This window comes from Ambystoma mexicanum, chromosome 12 (assembly GCF_040938575.1).
Source record: "Ambystoma mexicanum isolate Mex_15411 chromosome 12, UKY_AmexF1_1, whole genome shotgun sequence".
Classification (NCBI taxonomy): domain Eukaryota; kingdom Metazoa; phylum Chordata; class Amphibia; order Caudata; family Ambystomatidae; genus Ambystoma; species Ambystoma mexicanum.
Genome location: NC_090936.1, coordinates 297,237,679 through 297,262,797, shown reverse-complemented (window position 1 = coordinate 297,262,797; position 25,119 = coordinate 297,237,679). Strand labels below are relative to the sequence as shown.

Sequence of the window (25,119 nt, the reverse complement as noted above, 5' to 3'; positions counted from 1 at the left end):
GTTTCAGGGGGAAGCGTAAGCAAATTTCCCTGACCATGTTATCCAGAGACCGTTCCCCTTGGATCTGTTCTGGGGGTACCTGGAGGCGTAATCTTGGCAGTGGGAGTTCTCCAGAGTGCGAACAGATCTATTTCTGAGAATCCCCATTGTGTGAAAAGGTCGAAGACGATGTCTTCTTATAGTCGCCATTCGTACTCTGAGGGCAGAGGGAAATCTCTGCTGATTTCGTCTGCTAGCAGATTGAGTTCCCCTGGTACATGTTGTGACAACAGGAACATGTGTTTGAGAGCCCACTTCCAGATGTTCTGGGACAGCTTGGACAGTCCTGGAGAGTGAGCGCCCCCTTGCTTGTTCAGGTAGTACATGGCTGTGGTGCTGTCTGTGAGGACCATCACTGTCTTCCCTTGCAAGTGTGCCTGGAAAGCCTTCAGTGCCTTGAAGACCGCTAGCAGTTCCAGCAAGTTTATGTGTTTGGACGCTACACTCTGAGTCCAAACTCTATGTGCAGTCTGATGGGATAGATGAGCCGCCCATCCTGTGAGGGATGCGTCTGTGGTTAGGGTGGCTTCCACTGCGGGGGTGGCGAATGGTTTCCCTATTACCAGGTTTTCCTTCAACCACCACCGTAGCGAGAGAACCAAGGCCTGCGAGACACCACTAGATCGTCCCATTGTCTGCTGGCTTGACACCACTGGCTGTTGAGCCACTCTTGCATTGGGCGCATGCGCAGGCGCGCGTGAGGTACCAAATATATACATGACGCCATCATTCCTAGTAAACGCATTGCTTTGTGTACCGTCACCTCTCGACCGGCCACATATTGAGGGATCTGAAACAGCATATTTTGGACCCTCTCGGAGGGGAAGACAAGGCCGTCCTTTGTTCGAATTAGAGCCCCTAGGAATTGCTTGATATAGCTGGGGTCTAGGCTGGACTTCTTCTCGTTGATGGAGAAGCCCAGTTGGAACAAAAGGTCTACAGTCTTTTGGGTATTTGAGCAGCAGGTCTCATAAGAATCCCCTGTTCTGAGCCAATCGTCAAGGTAAGGGTATACTGGGATGGACAACCTGCGCAGGTGGGCCGCTGCCACTGCCGGTACTGTCGTGAATACCCTTGGTGCTGATGCTATGCCGAATGGTAGCACTCTGAACTGGTAGTGTTTGCCCTCTATCATGAGCCTGGGGTATTTTCTGTGCGCTGGAAACATTAAAATATGAAAGTATGCATCTTTCATGTCCAGTGTTGTCATGTAATCTCCCTGTGAAAGCAGGGGATTACTTCCTGTAAGGTCACCAAACGAAATTTTGAGGTTTGACAAATTTGTTCGCTGGGCGCAGATCTAATACAGGGGGCATGGTTAGGTCCTTTTTGGGTACAAGGAAGTACACTGAATAAATGCCTTCTGTTACCTGTGATTGAGGCTCAACCTCTATTGCTCCTTTTAGTAGCAGCAGTTCTACTTCTTGAAGGAGGATGTCGAGGTGCTCTGGTGATAGGCGTTTGTCCCCTTGGGGGTCTGTACGTGGGGGACCGACTGAATTATATGCAGGAACCGTGGGCTATAGTTGACAATACCCAGCGGGTCTGATGTTATTCCCTCCCATGCTGGTAGGAAAGATGTTAACCGGCCCCCGACCGGCGATGCATGGGAGGGGACCCGAACCTTCGGGTCATTTGGTGTTGGTAGCAGGGGAACCTCTGGGTGTGGGTCCCCGACCGCTACCCTTGCCACGGCATTGTCCTCTGAGTGTATTGGCCCCTGGTTCCCTGAGTAGAGGACCAGTTGCCTGCAATATACTGCTGCTGTTGTTGGCCTCGAAAAAAGCGTTTGTTGCCGAATCCTCGCTTATTGGGAGGCCTTGAGATCTGGTCTAAAGTCGAAATCCTTCTTCGCAGTCTCCAGTGCGTCGTCCACCGCTTTCCCAAAGAGGTTAAAATCCTCGATTGGTTTATTTATGAGTGACTCCCGGGTTTCTGGCTTAAAACCTGAGTTGCAGAGCCAGGCATGACGCTTCAGAAGTATCCCCTGAACTAAAGATTGGCCAGCCGTTTCTGCAGCATCAAGTGTGTTTTTAATGATGCTCTGGTTAACCAGAGTTCCTTCTGTTACAGTGGTTAACAAGCGAGTTCTTAAGGGCTCAGGGACTTCGAGATCTTGGCGTAACTTTCCCCATTGGGCATCAGCATAACTTGCCAGTAAGGTATTAATATTGGCAATTCTGGTGGAAAAAGCTGCAGAGGCTGTAATTCTTTTACCCAGGGCGTAGAGTTTCTTTCCTTCCTTGTCCGGGGGTGCTTCGCTAGTTGATGGCGTAACCCCTGCCCTTTTCCTTGTGGTAGTTACCACCAAGGAATCTGGTATCGAGTGACCCTTAATGTATAATGGGTGCGAAGGAGAGGGATTAAACAGTTTTTCAATTCTTGGGTTGACCCCTCTAACCAACGCAGGTGTAGACAGTGATGGGATGATTTGTCTCTTAACTGAGGCGAGGAGGGGAATGGTCTGGCTAGTCGGAGGTTTTTCCTTAATGATTTTTTCTACAAAATCAATATTGGGAGCAATTTCCCCAGTTTCAATTTCAAAGTGCGCTCCTGCTTTCCGTAGTAGCGCGTTGAGTGGGTTGGTCATCTATAGGCGACGGGTTCCTGACTGGTGTGGTTTGAGGAGAGGAAAGGTTCAGGATCTCAGGGTCTGTGGACGCTGTTGGGGACTGCCAAGGCTGTGAGCCACCTTCATCTGGGTCTTCTTCGAAGCCCCCCCCCCCACCCATGTCAGGGTTTTCCTCAAAACCTTCTTCGAGGTTCTGTTGGTCTTTACTGTTTAAGAACTCCTCATCCTCTTGGAAGTGAGAGTCTTCTTCAGTGAGGTCATAAGTATTAGTCTCCTCTTGAAGGGGGTGAAATAGTCTAGGATATTTAGCCCTGGGGTCCTCATGAAGTACCTCTCTTGGCCTCTTGGGTGTCTATCCAGCTTGTCCATACATGATTGGAATCTCTCAAATGTCCAATGTGGTAACACAGAATGGTCGGGGGGTGAAAAAGGAGGCTCCTCTGCCTGTAGCCGTCTAGACGCATCCCATAACGTCCAGGATTAAGTCCCTTTGCCTTCTGAGAAACCTTCTCGTAGGCTAGGGCCTTCCTTCGACGGCGGGAGCGGTCCCTGCCTCCCTTCCGGCATTCTTGGCATCTCCCTGGCCTTGTGAGTGGGCTTCGATGCATCACTCGCCGTCTATCTCTGGCTGTCAGTGGAAACTATACGAGCCAAGCTCTGAACGATTAATTTCTCCATCGAGGGTTTGTCTGGCGTCGTGCTGGACGGTGCCGAGTCTCTTTCGGCGACGGTCACACTCTTACGAGGCGCGTCGCCTGGCGTTTTGGTGGTAGCGCCCTTGTCTGCAGGTAGCCCAGTCGCTAGTCGCATCTGCGGTGGCGGGGAGGGCTTGCGACCGTTGGCGATAGGGCTTTCTTCATCTTCGACGAAGAAGTGGCGTGGGTTGTGTGCTTACGTTTTCTGTGTTTGTCAGTGTCGCCGGGGTACAAAAAAAGGTAGCAGGCGCCCCTCTCTCGAAAGAACAAGGCATGATAACCTGTTCAGTGGTTATTAACCACATTGAGAGTTCGCAGCCATTGCTTTTTGCTCACTGTACCTTCACAGATGGGAAATATCCATTTGCATATCAGTCTTTGTCCCGCCCACAAGGGCAGTCCAGCACCGAAATGCTATGGCAATTCCTCTCTGAACAAGAGTACCATCAGCAACCCCATACACATGTTTCAGCCTTGTTGGGCATCATCAGTGAGGTGAAGCTGAGCCTCTCTAAGCACAGTGAGCAGGGAGTCCACGTCTGGGTGCCCCCAGGTAACCTAGGGTGACCAACCCCAAGTTCCTTTCACAAATACAAAAAAAGGTAGCAGGCGCCCCTCTCTCGAAAGAACAAGGCATGATAACCTGTTCAGTGGTTATTAACCACATTGAGAGTTCGCAGCCATTGCTTTTTGCTCACTGTACCTTCACAGATGGGAAATATCCATTTGCATATCAGTCTTTGTCCCGCCCACAAGGGCAGTCCAGCACCGAAATGCTATGGCAATTCCTCTCTGAACAAGAGCATTTCGGTGCTGGACTGCCCCTGGGCAGGACAAAGACTGATATGCAAATGGATATTTCCCATCTGTGAAAGGCACAGTGAGTAAAAGCAGTGGCTGCAAACTCTCAAGTGGTTAATAACCACTGAACAGGTTATCAAGTCTGTTCTTTCGAGAGAGGGGCGCCCGCTACCTTTGTAAAACTATTTGTCAAGGAACCTGGGATTGGTAACCCTAGGTCTCCTGGGGGCAACCAGACGTGGTCTCCCTCTCGCTGTGCTTAGAGAGGCATCAGCTTCACCTCACTGATGATCCCCAACAAGGGTGAAACACGTGTATGGGGTTGCTGGTGGTACTCTCGTTCAGGTTGGAATTGCCATTGCATTTCGGTGCTGGACTGCCCCTGGGCAGGACAAAGACTGATATGCAAATGGATATTTCCCATCTGTGAAAGGCACAGTGAGTAAAAGCAGTGGCTGCGAACTCTCAAGTGGTTAATAACCACTGAACAGGTTATCAAGTCTGTTCTTTCGAGAGAGGGGCGCCCGCTACCTTTGTAAAACTAAGTGTCGCCGGGGTGTTCATCACAATAAGTAGGGCGTGAGCCGAACTTCTCGGGGCCAGGGACAGACGCTGAGGTGCGGGTACGCTCCCTAGAGAGGTCTACAACCTCCGAAACGGATGTCGAGTTATCACTGTCCTTATCACACTCGGCGGTGGCGGCAGGTGAGGAATCAGCTCTAGACATGGCGTAGGCTGCCCACCTCTTGACCCTGCGGTCCTTTAAAGTTTTTGGGCGAAGACGTTTACAGGCCACACAGCCGTCCTCGTTGTGGTCGAGGGGTAAGCAATGGTTGCACCGCTTGTGCTTATCTTTCCATGTGAATTTGCCCTTACAGCGTTGGTAAAATCTAAACGGAGTCCTCTCCATAGCTGAGGATACAATTAAAAATGATAACGACCCCGAAGGAAAGGGGGGTGAAAGAGAAAGGTATTCTTAGAAGTAGAAAGAAATTTCCCATGACCCCCACTCTCCCTACTGTCTTAGGCCGGCGAGGCCGGGCCACGGGTTCGGCAGCGCCAAAGGATCTCCTCCGTCTAAGTCACCGCCGTCTAAGTTCTTACTCGGCAGTGAAACGGCTTCGCCGTCGAAGGAGGGATCTAATGTAATGTATAATAAATAACAACCAAAGGGTCGAGTAAATGTTTTGCAATTTCTCTCAAACGAGCTCCGCGTTAAGGCGACCAATATCTGGACGGAAAAAAACAATCTGAGGGACCTCGACGCGCGAGGGATTGTGGGTACACTGCACGTCACTATAGGGATAGTGTTACTGACACGCCTTGTCGACGTCCCCTTTTCGACTACGAAAAACAAAATGCAATACTCCGCAGTGACCACTGGATATCGGACTATGCACAGCATGTGATTCTAAACAGATTAACAAACATCAGAAAAGTTATTACAATCCATTCCTGCTCCAAGGTATATTTCAACAGAAGACATCAGGGTGGTAGAAGGAGTGAAAAGAGAAATGACTGGGTCATTCTGCATCTTGAATCACATGACCTTGGTGAGTTCTGGAGGTGTTTGGCCTCAAACTAACAACCAGGCAGGGTCAAGTCTTATGCATACCAAACTACAGTGCCAAGTGAAGGAAGTGGATGGTCAAGGGGGAACGATTATTCCCCAAAGAAACTCAACCAAGCAATGAAAGGAAAAAGGTTGCAGCAGTAAAATTCACAGTGGAAAATCAACCCCAAAAAAGGTCATCAAGCTGGACCTTAATAGCCATCAACAAGGCCAGGCGGATACAATTAAGTGGAGTTGGCTTGCTGAAGCATTGGGGAAGCTGCATCCAAAATAGACTATTTTGAATGGGACAAAATCGAGAAGCCAAATCGGATTGTGGAATTCGTGGCTTTAAATTCATGTTCACGGAGGAACTAAATGTCCTCAGTAAAAAGGAAAAAATTTACAGTGAAAAGATATACACATGTTAGGGAGAATTCTCTGTTTAGGCTGAATTTCCTAACCTAGTGAGTCCCCCAGCAGCTTTGCTGGATTTTTGGGGTTTATTTTTTTCTCCTGCCAAGAGTGAGACTCTTTTACCCTCACTCTTGGGCATGATTTGAGTGTGTTTCTTTGAATCTAGATGTGTTTGATGGGCTATGGGGTCTTTTACTCCATAGGGCTTCATGTGTTTTGTGATGTGTGTTACACAGTCCCCTCAGTGCAGTGACACAGGGGTGTCATAGTGACCCCCCAGTATAGACTCCATACCCTGGGACTGACTACTGTCTCCCAGGGCATGTAAAGTCACCATTGACTTTACTAGTCTTAAATTCTGAACAGAACCAGTACAAACCATCATATTGTGGACGTACTGGCTGGGGCAATTCAATTGCCCCAGGTTCTGTTAGTCGAGGGGGCACGTTTCCGTCCCCCCTGATCGAGTTTTGGCTGGTGGCAGTGGATACTACTTTTTATATTCAACCGCAAATATTTTCCTATGGGATTTCCTATTGTTTTAGGCTACTATCTTTATTTAATTATTTACGGTAGCCTCGAACATACCGCCGGTTTATTTAATTAATATTAATTCTCCGGTTGGTATTTTTTGCCAAAACTTGATTCTAACATGGCGTTTGTGTTCTCTTCTGTGGCTCCAACCCAAGTCGAGCCTTTTGTTCCACTTTTTGGCGGGCTTCTCCACAGAAGCCCTCCAAAGTGGTGCCACTCTGTCTGGGGTACTTAGGAGGGGTGGAGGGGGATTTAGGCACCCTGGACTGAGTTGCCTAGGCAACTCAAGTCGCACTCCGTCCTGATTGGCCCAAGTGGTGAGCCGGCCATGTTTGAGTGACAGCTAGGCTGAGTGAATGGGGGTTTTCTGCATAAAAGCAGGGCTTTGGGGACTGGAACTTCAGAAGTCGCCACAGGACCTAAGAATCCGACGAGGGAGAAGCTGAGCCGACCTGCCACGACACCACCACCGGTGGAGCCCTGCTGGACCGCCTCACCACTATTCCCAACGACAGAGGAGATCTCCCGCCGGAGAGTCTTCTTCCTTTGACTCGTGGGGATAACCAGTTTCACCGTCTTTTCGCCTTCCCCGACGTACCTCGTGGGCGCCCTGCCTGTGCCAAGCACCCCGGCAACCGGGATACCACGTTTTACCATGACCGCGAAACAAAGGTACCACCTTTAACCGGAAAACTCTGCGGCTGGTTTCCCCCCTGGTAGTGCAACAACCTTTATCTTTCCTCCAAGTCGAGATCTTCTCTGCCCCTGGACGACGACGCAACTTGCACCCACTGCCAGGAACAACTGCCACCGCTGGAGGATCCTTCCCACTTAAGGCACCGTGTCCCGCCTGGCTTCCCTTGCTACCGACTGTACGGATTTAGCCCCTGGGTTAGCCTGGGACACCCTGGCTAAACTTTCCTAAGCCTCTCTAAACTCTTTTTGAACTCTCTGCAAGACTTTCTAAGCCTAGAGCAACTGTGTGATCTTGGGCGCATTTGTGCTCTGCTCTCTCTAAGAGTGGGCCCAGCCTTTGGACATTGGCTCACCAGTGACTTTTGCTCTTCTGCCTTGCTAACAGTGTTCCTGAACCTTAGAGTGGTGTACCTTTCCATATTCTGTCTTTTTCCCTCCCTTTCTCACAAACTTATTGGAGTGCCATCTAGTTAAGCGCTCACCTCTGTATGAACATAAGTGGTGTTTACTGTGACTTATCTGATAAGGAAAAAAGGGGTGTACATATTACAATAGTAACTGTGTTTAGAATATTTTACAACAAGAGTGCTGGAGTGTTTCAAACCGTGTGTTTTTAAATAAATAATTATATACTTTGATACCAAAGCTCTGGTCAGTGTTTGCTTGTATTATTGTATCTGGGTACCTATTGTGTATACTTTGCATACTGCCTAACTCTTCTTGAGGGAAGTCTGACTGCTCAGCCACAGCTACCAGGTAAATCTGGGTGGTACAGACTGCTACCAAGTGGGTTTACTGCCAACACCTGTAGTCTTAAATCTTTTGCAGTGTTCCCTAAGGGAACTGCACAGGTTTCTGCCTAACACATTTAGTTATTTGCTTTCTGGAGACGTGGATGAGGTCCAAGCCCTCGTGCGAGGGTTATGAGGCGCGCCTTAACCCTGCTTGTAAGGCTTTACTGGGCCGTTCTCTCTCAGGCCTATTAACACTGATCATGGTGGATAGAGGCTTTAGGATAAGCAGTCTAACTATCCCAAATCCATACTTGGAAATAGTGAAGTTGTGTAGTCAAATCTTCTGCTCATCAATGTCTACCGAAATGTCACCAAATTCCATATTGATTAATTTATTGATTCAATCATGAGTCTGGTGGATGAAGCCCTAATTGAAGGGGCGGACCTGCAGATCATATGTGGCGACTTTAATATAAGGTTGCTGTCCAAAGAGAGGGTGCCACTTCTGATATCACAACTGGAAGTGGTGGCCCAAAAATCGCTGGGTAAACACGGCTGCGTGAATTGATGTTAAATGGGCAAACAGACCTGGGGCATGTACCTGGGAAAACGGACCTCAAAGTATTTCTTGATTACTGTTTCTTTTCTAGATCTTTCGGGGATCGGGTGCGGTGGTTTCAGGTCGTAAAGTTATCCAAGAGTGATCATGATCTTTTACCCATTACACTCACTATAGCTCAAGAATAGAAAAATGCCTATGGTGGGGCTAGCCTGGGGAAAGAACAGGCTAAAGATAAATCTGAGAGAAGTTGCCACAATCCCGAATAGATATGCACAGGCTATTGCTGACAACCGAGAAACAGTGGAATACGCATGGATCCTGAAGGACTAAGGGGGAGGAAAGCCCTCATAACTCCTAGACACGCTTATGACCTAGAGTTAGTGATGCCAAGAGCACTCAGAGCATATGTCAAAAGGCTGAATCGTGAGAAAGGCCCAGGCATGAAAGAAAAAAATAAGGAAACGCAGACAGAAATATAGAAACTGCGTTAAGGCTAAAAGAATGCAGAGACTGCAGAATGATGCCGATTTTTTTTTAAAGCGGTCTGTGGGAAAAACACATGGTGTATGTGGGATCTAATCAATAATGGTGGCAATTCTAGAGAGATACACATAAGTCAGGTAACAGAAGAGGGTTGGGTAAGTCACTACTCTCCTCTCTTATCCAAAGGAGAGGGAATGACCCAGTTAAATGTGGATATGAAGGGAAAGAGCTGGTCTTTTGTGTTTGACAGCGCAGAGGCCAGGTGGATGCTGCCCAAGCTTAGTTCATCGAGGGCAGCTGGTCCGGATGGTGTATCAAACCACATCTTGAAATTGAACATCGACATCTGGCCAGAATTGGTTGTAGAGTTGTTCAAACAAGTTATGGCAAACAAACCGGTTCCTCGCTCCTGGCGTGAAGCCGTTGTGTTTCCAATATTCAAGAAGGGTGATATAGGCGATCCTAAGAATTAACGCCCTATCGCCCTTCTTGATTCCTTGGGGAAGCTATTTGCTTCGGTCAGCTTGTGTGACCTGAATGCCTGCGCGACAAGTGACAGATTAGATCCCAGGCAGACTGGCTTTGTGAAGGGAGTAGGGACGTCATTGAACGTATTCATTCACAATGGGCTGAAGCTTAGGGCTATAGAATCAAAGTTCCGGCTCTAAATGGCCTTGATAGACCTTATACAGACCTTTGATGGGGTAGACAGGCACCGCCTTTGGGCAAAACTGAAGAGCTGGAATTGCCCAAAAGACGTGCTTGAGGCTGTACGGGCTCTGTACACAGGCGCATCTGTCCGAATAAGGATATCTGCAGAAGGAACTTTGTCGAGGAAAATCTTTACCTTCTGCGGTTTAAATCAGGGGTGCACCTTAGCTCCACTGCTATTTAGTCTATGCCTGTCAAGTCTGGGATCATCACAAAAGGAGAGTCGAGCCTTTCCTCCCAAGTTAAACAACTGGGAGGTTCCCTGGATCTTACAGGCCGATGAGTCTTCTTTGATCAAACGGCCATTTGCCTCCACCGCCGTATAGAGGCGTTTAACAAATATCTGGAGGAGAACGGTATGAAAATAAATGTTAAGAAATCCAATGTATTGGTTAGGTTGTCAGCTCATATGAAACGCAGTGAGGCCTTTCGGGGGAAGGTGGAAGAGCAACCCCTGGACACTTGAAACAATTGTTAACTTGGGAACTGTGATAAATAAAAACTTGAACAAAAAAAAAGGCCACTAAACATTCCTGAGGGACAAATTGAAAATAACCACCAAGGGGGCTGCCATTCAAAAGCAATATGGGCGTTTCTCGCTGACACTGGTAATCACCTTCTACAAACAAAAGGTGGTTCAAATATTAACATATGGCACCGTAGCTATATTAAACCTCACATGGGAAGTGCATTAATGGAGAGTTACTTTTGGCGCAAAGTGTTCCGGCAGTAGCAATATGACATGAACTTTGCATTCAATCTATGGCGTCTGTAGTATTATGGAAACCGATATCGCTCTATCAGAAATGTACAATGTTGGATGGGGTGCTCCGCTTTGCGATATTAAGATCTCAGGAGCAGGGTGAAAAGATCATTCAAGAATGGAAAGTGAAAAAAGAGTGTCTTAAACTAACATAATACCGAGGTTGAGGTCCTTGTGGGGAATCAAAAGAGGGATCTTTTCAGCAGTGGGATGTGGAAAGAGCAGAAAGATTTGAATGATCTCCCGATATACCTCCAGAGGTTTATCGGCCCATGATAGAGACCTCCTCGTGAGCTGTTGCTTGAGCATCTTGCCTACGAAAGAAGTTCAATTAAAATGGCACCACATACAGGAGGAAAACGCCTATTGTCCATATTGTGAGGAAAAGGGCCAAGTTGAATCATTATCCCACTTGGCAACAAGTATTGCTTTAACAGAACTCAGAACACTATTTAGGAGAGCATTTGGGCAAAATAATATCAGCGGTAAATGGTGGGAGTTGGTGCTGTTTGGGTAAAGGGTCGGTGTGGTATTGGTGGCAATTACATTTGTTGAGTTCATTTTAAGAGATTAAATGTTGACCTAAGGGAATGGTCGCTTGCTTTTGCCCATTTTACCATTTTGGGAGGCGACTGTTACTTTGACTGGTATATATGATATGTTTTTGATGCCCGTTTTAATTTCTGTAATTGTAGGAAGTTCTGTTAAATGTTTCTTTTTGCTCTCTGGTATGTTTGCATGAAAGCAATAAAACTTAAAAATAAAGAAAACAAATAGGTATCCAAGGATGCCTAGTGACAATATATTCTGAATCTGCATATGTGACCACCACTGTACATTTCAGGGTTGTCCAAATAGAAAAGGAGAGGACTTCGAAGGTCAAATGGCACACACCATACAGCATGCAGCCTTATTGGAGAGAATGAGTCATGCCTTGTCCTGCCCAACACTAGTATATGTGGTTAAATGCGCCGCCCGCACCCAAAATACAGACCCCGTTTCACTAAGCAATGGTGCAGAAGATACAGCTGCCAAAAAAGCTGGCATACTTAAGGGACAAGATGTCACTGAGGTAGCAAACCAACAGTTACAGCGAGCAATTCTATACACTGCAGTACCGCTCACGCAAATTGAGCTACAAGGACAGGTGCCCTAAGAAGAGAAAAGAGAGGGTAGGGTGCTCCCAGTCACCGACTGATTTGGTATGGAGACAAAACGTTACAGGTAAAGTAGTAATGCCACAGGAGTTGCTTATTATTGCTTTTGGCAACTGCATTACCCAGCACATGTTTCGAAAACAGCACATTGCTGCAAATATCCAGGAGGACTGGTTTATCACCAACCCACAAGAATATGTCAATGTGTTCATGGCAAATTCCACAACATGTCATCCTTACAGCACTGGCCAGACTCAGGATGTTGCGCAGCACATTGTGCCATCCAACTGGACCCTTCCAGGAACTCCACATTGACTATGTGGACACGCTTAAGAGATGCAGTAATTACTGTTTTACTGTTACCTTATTGTTGTTGTGCGTCTGTTTTCCAGTTGAAATGAGGCTGGTCCTTGAGAACAACCTGATGCAAAAATCAGCCGCAACATTCCTGCTAAGCAAGGGTTTTCCTCGCTGGGGGATATGTGAGGTCCTAAAATCTGATAACGGAACTTACTTTTTTAACCAATTGTTTAAGGAGATTGTATCACTATTAGGTATATGGCACAAACTGTACTCAATATATCACCCTCAAGCAAACAGGTTTGTTGAAAAACTGAACTGACTGTTGAAGAGAAAAGTGTCTAAAATATGCACAATGTTAGGGAGGAACTGGGAGCACTGTCTGCCTCTGGTTTTGTTTAGCCTGAGAACGTAGCCCAGTAAAAGATCACTACTTGTCCCCGCACGTGATAGTGATGGGGAGAAGAATACACACGTCTCTTACATCTACATCATTAGATACTCGCAGGGCAGCAGAAGTTTTAGGGGAGGAGTTTCAGGGGTATCTGAGGGAGTTAACAAAAAGTATGAAGCTTTTGTCTCACCAGATTGCTCCTAGAACAGAAGAGACAGCTGAAGCGCCGCCAACAGATTAATTGAACTTACCGGTGCCACAGCTAGACCCCGGGGACCAGGTATTTGTATAGAATTTTGTCCGCCATTAGAACACACGGAGCTTCCAGGGCCATTCACCGTAGTCTTTACGTCATTTGCAGTTCGTGTGAAGGAGTTGTGGTACTGGTCCACTTATCCGATGTTCGGAAAGCACCCAGCACTGCTCCACCTTCTTGCGAGATTGACCAGATCACTGAGTGATTTAAAGTATATTTTGCAGCACATTTCCCTATGATGCTACAGTTGATCAATCCTTATACCATCATGAAAAGTATGGATTGGTCTGTATCTTCTTCTTGTTTTTCAATCCCTCTGCAGGTTTAAACACTAAGTGTTGTGCAATATATATGTTTTTTTTGTTGTTGTTAGCCATCAACAAAAGGGATTGTGTGTGCTTCTCCCAGCCTGATCACACAGCAATGTGGTGTTCTTCTGAAAGCTAGCAACATTGTTTTAGCCCCTTAAGTGCCCAGAGCGAGGTATCTCGTCCTTGGGATTACCTCCCTGTTGCCAAGGACGAGATACCTCATCCTTGGTACTTAAGGGGTTAATGAAACAGAAAACGTTCGAAGGCATTGAATGGCGAAAAACCAAAATCACCAAAAAAGGCCTTGGCATTGGGGGGGGAGGGGGGGGCAGGCGAACCCATGGCAGTTAAAAGGATAACCTCTAAAATATTTGTATATGTTGTAGTTAGTTGTCAGAAAATACTGTGCACAATATAGATTTTCACGGGTTCAGATCTTAACTGCTGAATCATGTCAAAAGATATAATTTTAGCATTCTGCATGATCCACAACCAAACTGCAAGCTTTCCAGAATGGCCCTTTTTAAAAGAAATGGTTGGAAGAGCCCCGTTAAGCAGATAACTTCCACTTCTTCTGTCTTACTTTAGGAAAATCAATCAAGAGTTATAAAATGAAAAGCTTAAACATTTCTTACCCCAGGAAGTCAAAGTCAATGGTGGAATATTTAGCTTGAATCAAAGCCCACATTCCCCAAAAGAAATGAGAAGCCTGTTGATAAAAAAGAAAACATAACAAATCAGGTTGGTGATCTTATCACAAAGAAGATACATAATTTCTCAACATAATACCAAATAAGGTTGTGCACCAAGCAGAGAAAAGAAAGATCGAAAAGTCACTCACCTCGGACTCTGTAGTCTCCTTTCCTCTATTCTTTGGGATATCTGTTCAATGTGGCGAGGATCAGAACAAATTGCCATGTAAAAATCCCTTTTAAAGAAAGATAAATAAGAGCACATGCATGGAGTCAGCTCAAAGCCCTGCCCTGTATCCGGCTTCACCAGCCAGACCGTTACCATTTAGATTCTAGGCACATAGGCTGTGCCTAGCAGCCAAGCTAAAATTGACAGAAAGGCTGTTTTAAAAGAATGTGGACCATCGACTAGAAGGGTTACTTATCACACTGACTACTTTACTCCTAGTCCATAGTCCCCATTCATCCCTACTATTGAGCCTCCGATCTACAGGGATGGTACCAAAGCAAATGCTGCATTTGCAATGCTCTACGATTTATGCTGCGGAACAGCAAGCATGTGCAAAGTGCAAAGTGCAAAACCCTTCTGCATGCTCCGTCTTCTGTGACAGTCCTTCAGTAGTTTCCCCATCTGTGAACGAAGAGATCAGCAGAATGGCAGAATTTTAGTAGGGTCAGTGATAAGTTGTTGACTAGCAAAAGGTCTTATGGTCTAGGACATTAGCGGCTATGTTGAGTAGATTGGGCATACATCTATACCCCGCCCCCTTTCCTCCATCATGTTGGGAGATTCCAATAGCATTACTCTTATATAGGAGGTTGAAACTCCAGAGATAATCTAAAAAGTAACAGAGCTCTGGCTTGCCAAAACTGAGCATTGTTAAAAACGAACATCGATAGACTAGTGTTTACAGAGGGGTGTCAAGGGCAAGGTAGCTGCCCTATAGACGAATTTGGTGGGCAAAATTCTACAAAAAAAAACACAGATACAGCCTTAGCTTGTACAGAGTGAGCATGAAGACATTTTGGAGATTCCTTTTTCTGAATGTACCAGGATAGACAAGACCACCACCCACAATGAAAAGGTGGTTTGCAGGCTTGAGAACCAAGTATTTTCTCCATTCTGGACAGCTTAAAGTTCAATGTCCTTCTGACTTCCAGAAAATATAGCACGCTCTAGGAATCAGAGCAGAGTTAGGAAAATAAAGTTAGGCATAGCGGGAAAGCTGTTTTCCTAGATACAGAGTCAATTTCAGCAATTGCTATGGGCTACACAACTTTTAGGAGAAGGCTGATAGGACCACATTAAAATCCCAAGAAAGAAACTTTACCAGATGAGAGGCTTAGAAACCTGCAATGGTAGTGCTTGACAACAGGTTTAGAGCATGAACAAGGAAAAAAGTAATGAAAAAGGGGGTGTCAAGCTACCTAATTTTGAGGCCTACTATATGGTGAGTCAATTACAATGTGTGGCCAAATGGCTCTCCGACGAAGCGACCCCTGAATTTAGATTGTTTGGGCAGGACTGTGCCCTGTTTTACCTGAAAGAAATGATCTGGTTGCCTGAGTCAGAAAAAAAGGAGTGCCCGGGGATGATGAGGCTTGGGTGGAAAGTGTGTCGACGAGCATGTATAATGATGGGGGACCCGCTCCCGTGCTCCCCGCAGGTACCTCTGGTCGCTTTGGCGGGAGGAGATAAGCAACTAAGGGTGATCATCAGAACCTATTGGGAGTCGGTTGGGCTAATAACGTTGGGAGACATATGGCAGGAGGGGACTATCTGTCATGCCACTCACCTGGGGTATGGGGCGCGGTGCGGGACGCATCTGCAGGTCCCGGCGCTTCCCATTCTGGCGCATCTACCCCCGATATAGGTTGGGGGGACCTCGGTCATTTGCGGCTCATGCCGCTTCTGGGTTTTCCCGTTTGCATGGTTCGCGCAGGCGCGGAGGGCCGTCTTTCGCCCTCCGCGCATGCGCAGTCCACAGAGCGCTTGGGAAGTTGCAGGCTTGCTTCCCAAGCCTCGTTCTGGGCGCGTCAGCACCCGGGGACGGCGCAGATTGCGTTCCAAGCCTCCCGGGTGCTGCCTGCCCTATATTAAGGGCCAGTTTGTTGGAACAAACCGCGTCTCAACGCGGTTTGTTTACGGATCGCGTCCTCGCCCGTGTTACTCTTTAGTAACACCTTGTCCAGCCTTCTAGTCCTTGCTCCTCGTCCTTCCCTGTTAGTTCCTTCCTGTTCCTGTTGGTCCCCCGGTTCCTTGTCCTGCCCCAGGGGTCCAAATCCTTCCAGCCCCCTTTTGCCTGTCTGCTCCTCTCCTTGTTCAGCTTCTGGAGCCTGATCCTTCCTTTTCCCTTGCTTGTTAGTTCGGTTTCTTGCCTCCTGCCTTCCTGTGTTCTCCGCCTCTTCCACCTGCTTCCTCCCCTGCCATTTTCATCCATCGGACTACTGCTACTACTGGAGCATTGCTTTTGCTACTATCCGTGGATCCATCCAGTCAAGACCCGCCTTCCCTGTCAGTGCTTGCACTGTCCCGACGCCACGCAAATCAGGGAAGTGCGCATCCGTGGCGTTGGGAGCCGGCACACCGCTAACCTTGTTTGATTTCAGGGTTGGTGTTGCGCTGGTTCCTCGCGTCACACATTCAGCAACCATCAGTCGGACAGCCTGGCTACTTCACCACAACCATCAACTGGAAGTTCAGGTACTCAGCGCCCACGAGACGCTTTCCTTAACAGATTGAGACGCCTGCCTTCTGATTTTGAGATGGATGAATCCCAGGAACTCAGGGAAGAGATGCGGGCCCTTCGAGCCGAGATGACTGCACTCCATCAAGAGAACATTGGTCTGAGACAGTTGGTGGCACAAGGTACCGGGACTACACCTCAGGGTGAAGGTGCAATGGCTCATACTGCACCAATCAAATTCGATGGTGATTCAAGACGTGTGGTCGAGTTTTGTAATCATTGTAGGATACACTTCCTCTTCAGGTCCACTTACTTCAACTCTGACAAGGCCAAGATCGGGTATATTCTGGGTAATTTGACTGGGAACGCACTTGCTTGGGCAACGCCTTTGGTGGCTGCCAATAGTCCCATTCTCAACGATTTTGCAGCGTTTGAAAAAGCATTTCTAGAGGTTTTTCAATCACCCAATCTGGCCTCCGCGGCACAGAATCAATTGATGGACCTCAAGCAGGGAGCCATGGACATAATAGCTTATATTGGCCGCTTTCGGCAATTGGCCACCGATTCCCAGTGGCCTGAAGTAACCCAAAAGACTCTGTTTCGTCGGGGATTGAGAGAAGAATATAAAGACGAATTATTACACATTCCTGAGCCCGACACCCTTCAACAACTTGTGGAACAAGTTTTGCGGATCGATCACAGACTAGCAGAACGAAGAGGAGAGAGACGTCGAACCGAGAGGTTGTTTTCCAGACCCACAAACACGTCTACTGGGATTCCTGGGTCTTCGGAATCCGGTCCAGAACCCATGCAGTTGGGGGCTGTTAGGGGTCCGTTATCCGAAGCAGAACGGAAACGCCGAAGGTCTCTAAGACTATGTTTGTACTGTGGAGCCGCTGGGCATTACTTGGGTACCTGCCCTTCACGCCCTCAAAGGAAGTCGGAAAACTAAAAGACCTGTCGTCTATTGGAAAGGCAACGACAGGTCTCTCTTCGCCTCCAGTCCTTTCCGGCCTCTGCTCCTTGCTTCAGCCCATGCAACCTGCTGTTTTATTAGTTCTGGAGATCAAATTGACATGGTTAAGCAAAGAGGTGAAAGTTCTCGGCTTATTGGACTGTGGAGCTTCTGGTAATTACATCGATGAAGACTTCGCAGCAAGGCATGGTATACCTTTGTTTTCCCGGAAGAATGTTCTGCCAGTGGAGGTGATTGATGGGACTCCTTTATCTTCGGGGCCTATACGTCAACATACCATGGGTCTATTTGTCCAGATTAAGGAACATGGTGAGAGAATCGCCCTGGACGTCATCAAATCACCATCATATTCAGTAGTTTTGGGTTTACCGTGGCTGCTATGCCACAATCCCACCATCGATTGGGAAACACGCACTTTGGTTTTTGCTTCCGCTCATTGCCTTCAGAATTGTTGTTTGCCTGGCAGGTCTCAGAACATCGTCATCTCCACACCTCTTGCTAGAAGCAATAGTCCACCTGGTCTTTGCTCATTGCTGCCCATTCCTCAAGTGTACGATGACTTTAGGATGGTCTTTTCCGAGCCTGGGGATATACCTCTACCTCCTCACAGAACATTCGATTGTTCTATTGATTTGATACCAGGTTCGGTAATACCTCATGGGAAGATTTACGCCTTGTCCTTAAACGAGAAACAAGTCTTACAGGAATATCTGGATGACTGCATCAAAAAAGGATACATAGCACCTTCGAAATCTCCTGCTGGTTTTCCTTTATTCTTTGTGAAGAAGAAAGAAGGTACTTTACGTCCTTGTATTGACTACCGCCAATTGAATGATATTACGCGAAAAGACAGATACCCACTGCCATTGATCCGGAATATCATGGAATCGCTTCGAACAGCTAAAGTCTTCACCAAGTTAGATCTCCGTGGAGCTTATCATCTGATCCGGATAAAGGAAGGCGATGAATGGAAGACGGCCTTTAAAACACCATCCGGGCATTACGAATACCGGGTAATGCCATTCGGTTTATGTAATGCCCCGGCGGTCTTCCAGCGCTTTATGGACCACGTATTTAGTGACCTGATTGGCATCTCAGTTTGGGTATACCTGGATGATATCCTCGTTTTCTCTGTTTCCCAAGAACAACACGTGGAACACGTACGAGAGGTCCTTCAACGGTTGTCCCAGAATCAACTGTACGCAAAAGCAGAGAAGTGCTCTTTTCACAAGGGAAGCATGGAGTTCTTGGGCTATGTAATCAGTGGATCAGGCGTCTTCATGGATCCCGCTAAGATACGATCCATTCAGGAATGGAACCAACCTCTCGATCTGAAATCTCTGCAACGATTTTTAGGGTTCGCCAACTTTTATCGACAGTTCATACCCCATTTCTCACAGCTTACGACTCCTTTAACTCGATTAACCAGCAGCAAAGTACCTTTTCTTTGGGATTTGCAGGCTACCATGGCCTTTGACACCTTGAAAAAATCCTTCAGCACAGCACCCATTCTGTGTCATCCCAATGACGAGACACCATACATCGTAGAAGCAGACGCTTCCGATTTCGCTATTGGTGCTGTTCTCCTACAGAAGCAATCCGAATCTGGCATGGAACATCCTGTAGCATATTTCTCCCGTAAACTCACTCCCAGTGAACGGAACTATGCCGTGATAGAGAAGGAGCTGTTAGCCATAAAAGCAGCATTTGAAGAATGGAGGCATCATCTCCTCGGAGGACGACATACGGTGGAAGTTCGTACCGACCATCGCAATTTACAGTATTTACGTTCTCTTCAGTGCCGTACCTCTCGCCAAGCCCGATGGGCCTTCTTTTTCTCTCACTATGACTTCCACATAACCTACATTCCTTGTGCTCAGAACTTGAAGGCAGATGCCTTATCCCGTTCCATGGAAGGAGACGTTAAGAGCGACTGTAATAACAAGCCATTGATCTCTCCGAAGCATTTTCTACTTACGCTCACCCCTCATCTCCAGACAATAGTACAAGACACCCGAATAGATCCAGCTCGGTCGAGTCTCTTGAAACGACCACAGATCACCGAACGCAATGGGTTGCTTTTTTATCGGAACAGATTATACATACCCACTGTCTCTCTTCGGACTCTTGTACTTCACGGGTTCCATGGTTCCCGAGTGGGTGGACATCGTGGCATAAAAGCCACTCAAGAACTAATATCCAGGCAATTCTGGTGGCCAGGCTGGGCCGAAGAAATCGAGCGGTATGTCAAGAGTTGTCCTATGTGTGCCCAGACCAAGGTTCCAAGAAAAAAGCCATTGGGGTTACTTCATCCCACAGAGATACCTCCATACCCATGGCATACCATTGCCGCAGATTTCATCGTGGACCTTCCTCCGTCTGATGGATATACCTGCATTATGGTGGTAGTAGACTGCTTTACCAAGACTGCCCATTTTGTCCCATTCCCCAGGATACCCACAGCGTCCCAGATGGCTTTAGCGTTCTTCCAAGAAATGTATAGGTTACATGGACTACCAGAGAAAATCATATCCGACCGTGGATCCCAGTTTCTGTCCTCTTTCTGGAGTCAGTTGTGCAATCATCTAGGCATTCACAGAGCCTTGAGTTCGGGTTATCATCCACACACCAACGGCCAGACTGAGAGAACTAATCAAACATTGGAACACTACCTTCGGTGCTTTGCTAATGCCACTCAGACCAATTGGAAAACACATCTGGTTCTTGCCGAAGCCTCTTATAACAATACAAAACATTCCGCTACCGGATTTAGTCCGTTTTTCTGTTCTTTTGGTCAGCATCCTAAATTGGTGCCTTTTCATCCTGTACCACCCAGTGCAGTTCCATCTGCTGATCATCTGGTTGTTACTCTCCAGAAGCAACATTCGCTGGCACGCAGAACTCTTGCAGAGGCACAGGAACGCATGAAACAACAAGCTGATAGGCGGCGCACTCCTGAACCCATACTCCATGTGGGTGATTTAGTATGGTTGTCCTCCAAAAATCTACCAGTGCGTAATCTTCCTACCAAATTGGCTCCCCGTTATTTTGGCCCATTCAAGGTTACCAAGCGTTTGTCCTCTGTAGCATATCGCCTACAATTGCCCCAGGACTGGCGGGTTCATCCCGTCTTTCATGTCTCCCTTTTGAAGTCTTACGTGGTTGACACTTTCCAGCGATCCTTTTCCCGTCCTGCCTCTGTTGATGTCAGCGGAGTGCCTGAATTTGAAGTACAAGAGATCTGTGATTCGCGCATACGACGGGGTGTACTTCAGTACTTGGTAGACTGGAAGGGTTACCCTGCCTGTGATCGCACCTGGGAACCTTTCAGTCATGTGCATGCACCCCGTCTGGTGCGCGAGTTCCACCTCCGATTCCCTTGGAAACCTGGGTCCCCTGGCCTTTCTGGGAGGGGACATAGTGTCATGCCACTCACCTGGGGTATGGGGCGCGGTGCGGGACGCATCTGCAGGTCCCGGCGCTTCCCATCCTGGCGCATCTACCCCCGATATAGGTTGGGGGGCCCTCGGTCATTTGCGGCTCATGCCGCTTCTGGGTTTTCCCGTTTGCATGGTTCGCGCAGGCGCGGAGGGCCGTCTTTCGCCCTCCGCGCATGCGCAGTCCACAGAGCGCTTGGGAAGTTGCAGGCTTGCTTCCCAAGCCTCGTTCTGGGCGCGTCAGCACCCGGGGACGGCGCAGATTGCGTTCCAAGCCTCCCGGGTGCTGCCTGCCCTATATTAAGGGCCAGTTTGTTGGAACAAACCGCGTCTCAACGCGGTTTGTTTACGGATCGCGTCCTCGCCCGTGTTACTCTTTAGTAACACCTTGTCCAGCCTTCTAGTCCTTGCTCCTCGTCCTTCCCTGTTAGTTCCTTCCTGTTCCTGTTGGTCCCCCGGTTCCTTGTCCTGCCCCAGGGGTCCAAATCCTTCCAGCCCCCTTTTGCCTGTCTGCTCCTCTCCTTGTTCAGCTTCTGGAGCCTGATCCTTCCTTTTCCCTTGCTTGTTAGTTCGGTTTCTTGCCTCCTGCCTTCCTGTGTTCTCCGCCTCTTCCACCTGCTTCCTCCCCTGCCATTTTCATCCATCGGACTACTGCTACTACTGGAGCATTGCTTTTGCTACTATCCGTGGATCCATCCAGTCAAGACCCGCCTTCCCTGTCAGTGCTTGCACTGTCCCGACGCCACGCAAATCAGGGAAGTGCGCATCCGTGGCGTTGGGAGCCGGCACACCGCTAACCTTGTTTGATTTCAGGGTTGGTGTTGCGCTGGTTCCTCGCGTCACACATTCAGCAACCATCAGTCGGACAGCCTGGCTACTTCACCACGACCATCAACTGGAAGTTCAGGTACTCAGCGCCCACGAGACGCTTTCCTTAACACTATCAGGGAGTTTGAAGGACTTGGAGAGGAGGCAGGACTACATGGGGGCCAGTATGTTACGTATCTCAGATTGATGCGGAAGATTCGAATAACGTGGCCTGAGACAGTGTTGGCGGAAGAACCGGACGCCATTATGGGGATGATATATGACACAGCTGAAGGGGGGCATGAGATCTCTTAATTGTATGAGATGGTAATGGCTAAAGTTGGAAAGGAATTGACACATTTGAGATTGGACTGGGAAACAAAGGTGGGAGCCCAAATGGAGGATGGGATGTGGGAGCGGGCCCTAGGATACCATAAGAAAGTATCTAGGAATGCCAGACTGCAGCAAATACAGCTGTACGTGACGCATAGAGCATATATGACCTCGCTGAGGATATCTAAATTTAGGAATGCTGGGAGACAGGCGTGCCCTAAGTGCGATGAGGAGAACGCTGATATGACACACAAGTTTTGGTCATGCCCAGTGATCGAGTGTTTCTGGAGAGAAGTCGCACAAAAGCTAGCAGAGAAAGGGGTCACGCTTGTCGTACACACGGCCTGGGCCTGCTTGTTGGGAGGGTTTCCTAGGCCACGAAAACTGAAGCATGTTGGGAAACAGACTTGGCGTATGTGCTTGCAAAGCGAAGGATAGCTATGGGTTGGAAAAAGTGTCATAAGCCACGGGTGGAGGTGTGGTGGAAAGAATTACAGAAATGGTCAGAGGTTGAAACAGTGGTATGGCAGGAGGCAAGTAGCATGTCTTGGGAAGAAGAAGTGGGTACCCTGATGACATGGAAGGTATTGATATCTGGACTATTTGGAACAATGTTAGATCTGATGGAAATGACGCCCTGCCATGTATAACAGATACTGAGTGTGAAGGACAAACAGGCTCGTGAAGGGGGTGGGAACAGGGGGGCAGTGAATAAAGACCAATTGATGTTAATGTAATGATTGTGGATTGCACTGCGTGTTTGGTTTGTATTGTTGGTGGTATTGAAAAACTAATAAAACTTTTAAAAAAATAAATAAATAAATTTTAAAAAAAACAAGGAAAAAAGTAAGAATCTGTAAAGGCTCCAACCTGCAAGGAACCAAGCCTAAACACAGAGCTACTTGCTGCAACATTTAAACCTTGTGGCGGGCTTCCTGGCTGCTGAAGGATGTCCTGAACACAAGCCGAGTGATCAGGAGTTAGAACTTCACGGACCAAAATACCAAGCCAAGTTAATAGATTGAGAACCTGCTCTCCCTGTTGCATTAGGAAGCCTGGCTGGAGGGGGGCGGGGGAGAGGGGGAGAACCTGGGTGTGAGGGGAGACGTGGCAGGTGAATTAGGGCCAAAAACTAGAACTTCACTGGCTAGTAAGGCACTATCACAATCGGTTCATAGTTTATTTATTTATTTGCATTTGTTAAGCGCACTTGCAGCCCTGAGGCATCGAGGCGCTGTTACAAGAGGTTGTAGGAATTTTTGATTCAAATGTTCATAGGAGTTCTTCTTAGTTACAGATATAGAGTACAAGTATGATCATTGTTACAAGCATACAAAGGATAGCAGTAAGGTAGTTATACAGGAAGGTGAACACATATTTACCTTTTATACAAAAAGCTTAGTTTTAACGGCTTTGCGGAATGCTTGGTGTGACTCGATCATTCTTAGATGAGTAGGGAGTGCGTTCCAATGGGTAGGGGCCAGTGTAGGAAAACTGGACCCTCGCCCCCCACACCCCCCGCACGGGCTTTCCTTGTTTTTGGTGTGAGAAGCATGTTGGAATAGCCCACCCTCAGGAGTCTAGTGGCGGTGTGCTTGGTGATTCTCTGGGACATGTACGGGGGGTGCGAGCTCATGGAGGCATTTGTGAGTGAGGGTACAGTCCATAAAATTTGGCTAGGACGGTGGACATTACTGGAACTGGAAGGAAGGCATAACCAGATATTTTGTTCGGTATCTTCGGAACCTGGCCACGGGTCATGTAGTAGAGAAGCTATCTCTTTGAGCTCCTGCCTGATCCTTTTAATGATACAATCCAAACTACAAATACCACGGATTCATTGACAGATGTGGATGCCAGACTGTCGGCAGACTACCTTTGCAGTGAGCTAATCAAATGCCATTGGGCACAGAGAGGACCACATCTCGGAAGCCAGAAAACTAGCCCACTGGCTCCCAATAAAGGAAAGAATAACTTTCAAAGCGCTCACATTGACACACAAATGCATCCATCTCACTGCCCCCGATTACCTCTCACAAAGAATCCACTCCGTCGCCTCTACAAGACCAACAAGATCACCCTACACCAACATGCTCTCTGTGCCATTAGTAAAAAGATCCAGAGCAGGTGGATCCAGCTTCCCCTATCTCGCACCCACTCTCTGGAATGCCCTACCTCCCACCATCCGTGGTGAGCCCTCCCTCCTAGCCTTCCGCAAAGCACTGAAAACCACCCTCTTCTCATAAGGTCCCTCGCAGCTGCATAATACCAACCATATGACCCACTGCCTAAATTGTATTGACCAACCGCATAAGCTGTAATGATAACCTTGCTTGTTCCTATCTGTATTATGCCTCTTACTTATACCATGTCTGTAACTAAGCTCATGCAAGTAACAGCGCCTCAATGCCCCTGGGCTGCTTGCGCGCTATACAAATTTAAATAAATAAATAAATAAAAGAGATACGCCGGTGATCGCCGACCTGACGGGGCCCAGCACAAAATGGTGATCAGAGCCTCCGACAGTGTCGCCTGATGACCCCGTGGAATTACCAGAGGTTCTGGGGGGAGAAACATGAGCAGCTGGAAGGAGAGTAGGCGGAGCGGGCTAGTCTCCTTCCCCACAACAGGCTACTGACCCTGTATCAAGGGGGACTGGGCAGCGATGTGGCAGAGTGCAGCCAGAGATGGTCAAGACCCGCAGAGGAGCTGGACTCTGCCTGGTGCCCGTTGGAGGCAGTCACAGTTGGAGCACTCCGCAAACCTTGGTAAAGTTGGAATACCTTCTCGATCGCACAAAGACAATGTGGGGCGGCACTTCCAAACTGAAGAAATGTCCTAGTATGCGCACAACAGCAGTGCTCCTATCAATGTACCCGTGTACAGGCATTGCTGACAGTTGCCCATGATGAGCCACTTATGTGGAGAATAGGGTCTCTTTAATCTTGCAACAGATTATCCTATCATTAATAACTGGGCACCTGGATTGCAGCGCCCAACAGCGTCCAGAAGAGCTGGGTAAGTGTGCACCTGTGATAAAGGACATATGCACAGGCTAACTGGAAGAGGTTTACATGGGAAGTGAAGGTCAGCACAGAGCTCCGCATAATTACCAGGGGTGCACAGAAATATTTGGGACAGCATCCATGGTGCGCTGGTTTCATGTGCATCCACAAACTCACTCGGGGATGATTGAAGCCCCGCTTGAAC

The 25,119-nt window shown here is 47.8% G+C and overlaps 1 protein-coding gene across 1 annotated transcript in view; it reads right to left on the bottom strand.

Moving 5' to 3' along the window:
* ETNK1 (ethanolamine kinase 1) overlaps positions 1-25,119 on the bottom strand; it is a 408,601-nt gene that overhangs the window by 134,095 nt on the left and 249,387 nt on the right. Inside the window, exon 7 of the mRNA XM_069628458.1 lies at positions 13,613-13,686. Coding sequence (XP_069484559.1) covers positions 13,613-13,686 — 74 coding nt within the window. The remainder of the gene's footprint in view (positions 1-13,612; positions 13,687-25,119) is intronic.